A 6,491-nucleotide genomic window follows, 5' to 3' on the forward strand; every position below is an offset into this window, starting at 1 on the left:
ACAGGCTGGTTCCTCAAAGCCCTAAGACCATCCAGCTTCTATCGCAGGACAGTGTTACTACGGAAACCATGTTTGGAGTGCGCTGGTGATATATATCAGCGGTGTTTATCTAATAATAATTTGCCGTTAACTGCGCTGAATGTTTAGATTCGGCTGTAAACAGCGTGGCTGGCTGTAGTCGATAAGCGGTCGGAGCTACAGAGGGAGGAATGAAGTAAAGAAGATCCAGACTCAATTGTCAGACCTGGCAGGATATCCACGGTGGAATAATGTAAGCTTTAATACTCTACTTCTATTTTGGCTACTTCAAAAAGTATCTACAAAAAATTCTAGTCAAGTTAGTTTTTCCGTCATGTACACATGATATATTGTAAGCCTACATGGAGTACACAGTGAATGAAATGCTTACTTGCAGGTTCACCTCTCGACAATGCAACATCAATGGAAAACACAAGTGAATACAAAGAGTAGGACAAATAAAAATAAAATAAAGAATAGTATTTTAGCAAAAATATAATACAGAAAGCACTCACAAATTGAAGTTGGATATTTACAAGACTGGGAAATTGTGCAATAGATACGCAATGTCAATAATAAATAGACATTGTGCAGTAATAATAAATAGTATTCCAGTAGCAGCAGTCATTGTGTGTGTGTGTGTGTGTGTGTGTGTGTGGCCGTTGAAAGTAGTTTGGGGGTGAGGGTGCTGAGATTTTAAATTATATTTAAAAAATGATTTAAAAACTTCAATTCCGATTTTCAGGGGGCACCCTCAGCACCCCTACTTCCCACGACTATGTACATTACCATTCAGAAGTTTGACCACACTTACTCATTCAAGGGGTTTATTTAATGTTTTATATTTTCCACATTGTAGAATAATAGTGAAGACATCAAAACTATGAAATAACACATATGGAATAATGTAGTGACCAAAAAACAAATGATTTCAGACTCTTCAAAGTAGCCACCTTGATGACAGCTTCGCACACTCTTGGCTGGAATGCATTTCAATTAATAGGTTTGCCCTGTTAAAAGTGTATTTGTTGAATTTCTTTCCTTAATGAGTAGGAGCCAATCAGTTGCGCTGTGACAAGGTAGTGTTGGTATACGGAAGGTAGCCCTATTTGGTAAAATATTATGTCAAGAACAGATCAAATAAGCAAAGGGGAATAACAGTCCATCATTTCTTTAAGATATGAAGGACAATCAATGCGGACCGCCACATGAAAGGAAGACCAAGAGTTACCTCTGCTGCAGAGGATAAGATAACAGACACATCTCAACTTTTCAGAGGAGACTGAGTGAATCAGGCCTTCATAGTCTAATTGCTGCAAAGAAACCACTACTAAAGGATACCAATAAGAAGAGACTTGCTTGGGCCAAAAAACATGAGCAATGGACATTAGACCGGTGGAAATCTGTCCTTTGGTCTGATGTGTCCAAATTTTAGATTTTTGGTTCCAACCGCCGTGTTTTTGTGAGACGCAGAGTAGGTGAATGGATGATCTCCGCATGGTTCCCACCGTATGGAGCATGGAGGAGGTGGTGTTATGATGTGATTCAAGGCACACTTAACCAGCATGGCTACCACATCATTCTGCACCGATAAGCCATCCCATCTGGTTTGCGCTTAGTGGGACTACCATATGTTTTTCAACAGAACAATGACCCTTAACACACCTCCAGGCTGTGTAAGGGCTATTTAACCAAGAAGGAGAATGAATGCATCAGATGACCTGACCACAATCACCCTACTTCAACCCAATTGAGATGATTTGGGATGAGTTGGACTGCAGAGTTAAGGAAAAGCAGCTAACAAGTGCTCAGCATACGTGGGAACTCCTTCAAGACTGCTGGAAAAGCATTTCAGGTGACTACCTCATAAAGCTGGTTGAGAGCATGCCAAGAGTGTACCAAGCTGTCATTAAGGCAAAGGTTGGCTACTTTGAAGAATCTCAAATATGAAATATATTTTGATTTGAACACTTTTATTTGCTTACTACATGATTCTTCCATATGTGTTAATTTGTAGTTTTGATGTTGTCACTACTAATCTACAATGTATTAAATAGTACAAATATAGAAAAACCCTTAAATAGTACTGTATGTGTGTGAGTTTGAGCTTACGTGTGAGTGTGTAAGCATGTGTGGTGAGGTGCAGAGAGTCCGTGCAAGAGACCGTTGGTGTTCTAGCAGTCAGTCCCGGTCACAGTGGAATGGAATACTGTAGCTATCTATGGTAGAAAATGTACAAAACAACGTGAAGAGTTGGTAAAGAGGTCAGTGAGTTGATTGGACTTGCTGGCAATCCTCGACTGTCATCATATCTGCCAGTAAAAGTGTCAGTGAGGAATTTCCCATACGTACAGTATATTAGCTAGTCGTTGGTCCATACAAGGAGGTAATGTTGGTTTAATTGTCTCCTACACTCATGCCTTACCTACAGTATATGCCTTATTACACAGCCCTTTATATGATGCTGGAAGTACATAGAGGGTAAGATAATACAATTCAGTTCAGTGCAGACACGCTATGATAACTCTCTCGAATGCTTGACCTGAGTAGCGACAGCCTCTCGGCACAAGGCTGGTGAACAAGACTATAGTAAGGGCTACTTGGTTGTGGCAGAATGAGTTATAGCTCTTTCTTAATTGTGAGTGTTGTGTTTAGGACTTCCCTTTGATGATGTCAGAGATGGTTTCATCCATTGTTGACCTATTGGAGATGTTTAAGAACAGGAAATTAAAACACTGTTGTACTAACAAGGATAAAGAATGGTAGCAGCTAAGACCATGCATTACCCCTTTGTGGACGTACGCGCCAATATATTTACAAGCTGTTCTGTGTTTGTGTGTATAAGACGTACAGGTGTCCATCCAATGATAAGACAATATTATAACTACGACACAGGAAGCAATAATGTCGTGTTGAGACTGTTTGTATACAGAACCATGTGCCAGACACACACATCCTGAGTCATCACATTAAACAAAACCCAGATGCCCATCAAATCTAAAGGTATACAGTAAGTTCCCAACAGATACTGACCATATTGTCTCTCCGAGTGTTTGGTTTTATTGTAGTTATTTTGCATGAAATTCACATTAAAACTTTTTTATGGGCAGGTGCAATGGTAGCTTCCCACCTGCTCAACATCCGGTGAAATTGCAGAGCGCCAAATTCAAAATACAGAAATAGTCCAATTAAGCATTCATAAAAATACAAGTGTTATACATCGCTTAAAGATGAACTTCTTGTTAATCCAGCTGCTGTGTCAGATTTCAAAAAGGCTTTACGGCAAAAGCAGACCATGCGATTCTCTGAGGACAGCGCCCCGCTTGCAAAAGCATACAAACATTTTACAACCAAGTAAAGGAATTTCAAAAGTCAGAAATGGCTATAAAAATAAATCACTTACCTGATTCATTTTTTCTTCATATGGTTGCAGTCACAAGAGTCCATGTTACACAATAAATGTTTGTTTTGTTCGATCAAGTCCCTCTTTATGTCCCAAAAACTCATTTTGTTGGTGCGTTTTGTTCAGTAATCCACTGGCTTAAAGGCGGTCACGCCATGCAGAAGAAAACATCCTAATAGTACCAGTAAAGTTCGTCAAAATATGTCAAACAATGTTAAAAAATTAATCCTCAGATTGTCTATTGTCTAAATAATTGATAATATTTCAACCGGGCAATAGCGTCTTCAATAGAAAGGAAAAACAACGAAACGGCGCACAATCGGCGCAAACCAGCTCTGCTTCTTTCTACAGCACTGAAAGAAAGGTCTCATTCTTCCTCGTTTTTCAGAATACAAGCCTGAAACAATGTCTGAAGACTGTTGACATCTAGTGGAAGCCATAGGAACTGAAATCTATGTCCTAACCCAACAGATACTGTATAGGCATTCAATAGAAAAGTACCCACATCAAAAATATCCCACTTCCTGGATGGATTTTCCTCCGGTTTTCGCCTGCCATATCAGTTCTGTTATACTAACAGACATTATTTTAATAGTTTTGGAAACTTTAGAGTGTTTTCTATCCAATACTACCATGCATATGCTTATCCTAGCTTCTGGGCCTGAGTAACAGGCAGTTTACATTGGGCACCTCATTCATCCAATATTCAAAATACTGCCCCCTACCCAAGAGAGGTTAATGTGAACCCTATTTCAACTGCTGGTATTGTATTGTGATTATTGAGCACATGGATGTTGTTTCAATTACACCCTCCACTTGGCATACTTAAAAGGGGTGAGTAGTGAGTAACAAAAGGCATAAACCGTATTGTGCCGTGTGGTAATCTCTTTCTATCCTCTCTTGCCATCAGAGTCTTGGAGCCCATGAAGAGACGATGAGTTGGTTTTATTGTCAGGGACAGGAAAACCACGCTGTCTAACCGGGTTTGTTCCAGGCTGTTGACCCAATAAGCAGCCTTCACCTCTGAAGCCTCAGACTGTCTGACAGATCAAGCCCTTTGCACTGCAACGTTTTCATCCCCCCAGACTGCACTGAGATGATGTGACAGATCTTGCTCCCTGTGCCTTCCAGTGACTGTACCCACCTCCAAGGCCACCATGCAGGAGTGCCACACTGCGCTGTGTCTGTCCGTCTACCTTGTCACCTTTTTGACGGGCCTCCCGGCCAATGCTGTGGCCTTCTACACCTTCAGCAAGAAGGTAAGGCAAAAACCCACACCCATCGACATCCTGCTCCTCAACCTGACCATCTCGGACCTCCTCTTCCTGCTCTTCCTGCCCTTCAAGATGCAGGAAGTCACGGACGATATGACCTGGAGTCTACCCTACATCCTCTGTCCTTTATCTGGCTTCTTCTTCTACATGACCATCTACGTCAGCACCTTATTCCTGACAGCGGTCAGTGTGGAGCGCTACCTGGGCGTGGCCTTCCCCATCCAGCACTCGCTGAAGCGCCGGCCCCTGTATGCCGTGGTGGCCAGTGTATTTATCTGGGTCTTCTCCATCCTCCACCTCAGCATTGTCGTCATCATGCCCTACTACAACCCACCGCAAGACTCCCTCAGTTCCACAACCAACTCTTCCAACATCTACGAATTCTCCAACGTCTCCAACGTGCTCATTAGTGACAGCGACAACATTGTGTCTTCCAGGAATGTGTGCTATGAGGACTTCAGCAAGAAGCAACTGGCGATCCTCCTGCCTGTGCGTCTGGAGCTCTGCCTGGTTCTATTCTGTGTACCTTTCCTCATCTGCAGCTTCTGCTACATCAACTTCATCCGTATCCTCTCCGGCCTGCCCCACATTGGGCGTCGCAGACGCCTCCGTGCTATCGGCCTGGCTCTGGGGACACTGCTGGTGTTTGCCTTCTGCTTCGGCCCCTACAACGTCTCCCATATTGTGGGCTTTATAACCAGGAAGAACCCCGACTGGAGGGACATGGCCTTGCTCTGCAGCACCTTCAACGCCTGCCTGGACCCCTTTATCTTCTACTTCTCCTCCTCGGCCGTCAGAGGGACCATAGGGAGTATGCTGCAGGGGGCCAGAATCAAGCTGGCCAAGTGTCACATTCACTGGTCCCCTTGGAAGGGAATGAGCGAGCCTCAGATAGATAAGGGAGCCAAACAAGCAGAGATGAATGCTATCTGAAGCTAATTGAATAGGGCCTGTATTAACTGAAATGAGATGTTGTGCTCTCCATGCCTAGAGGCAAGATATGAGTGCTCTGATGTTTATGTTTTTTACATGTGAGACGGGAGAGACTGTCATTTACTGTATATGCGTCTCTGTTTGATCATTGGCGGGCAAACTTCCTACTTAGATTAGAGACAGGATATGGGAGATACGGAGCCTGCCTTCCTCCTGAGAGACACAAAACAAGTGCTCACAATAGGGAGTTACTGCGTTGCTGCAGATAGCTGGAATCAAGTGCAGTCATTGCCAATTATGTATTATAAGTACACACCTACTGTGACATGAAATACGTTTGAGAGTATATTTGTTGTATAGGGTTGCCTGATAAGATTGTAAAACAGAACAGAAAAGTATCATTGATTAGCAGATGAAGTGTTTATTTCAACATTGTTGAAAATTGTATTTCACAAGGTTGAAGCCCATTTACACAACTAGGAGCAGTTTATGGTGATGTCAACTGTGGAGAACATCAGCTCTAACATCTGAGAGACACATCAGAACAACATCTCTCAGCACTGAGAGATAAGCATCTCAAACAAGTGTCACAGTAGTATCGCATATGGTTGAAAAGGAACGATGATACAGTATGCACTGTGTGTGCTAGCTATTCAATTGAATCTGAGCAGTGTGTGTGTGTGTGTGTGTGTGTGTGTGTGTGTGTGTGTGTGTTTTCTTGTGTAAGCATGAGCACACATGCGTAAGTGAGGGATTTTGTGTGTACTTGTGATTCATAGATACTATTGGCTTTGTAAAATGAATGTGGACTCACTGTCCCATTTTGTATACACCTCTAACATCTGGGACCTCCATTGTTTGAT

At 42.6% G+C, this 6,491-nt stretch overlaps 1 protein-coding gene across 1 annotated transcript; it reads left to right on the forward strand.

The window, feature by feature from the left end:
• On the forward strand, window positions 1-6,491 carry LOC118364121 (free fatty acid receptor 2-like). Its single transcript, XM_035745351.1, has 2 exons — window positions 1-271; window positions 4,332-6,491. Exon 2 carries the CDS (start codon window positions 4,579-4,581, stop codon window positions 5,626-5,628), a length of 1,050 nt encoding a protein of 349 aa, XP_035601244.1. The 5' UTR covers window positions 1-271; window positions 4,332-4,578; the 3' UTR covers window positions 5,629-6,491.

The sequence above is a fragment of the Oncorhynchus keta genome, chromosome 31 (assembly GCF_023373465.1).
Source record: "Oncorhynchus keta strain PuntledgeMale-10-30-2019 chromosome 31, Oket_V2, whole genome shotgun sequence".
NCBI lineage: Eukaryota > Metazoa > Chordata > Actinopteri > Salmoniformes > Salmonidae > Oncorhynchus > Oncorhynchus keta.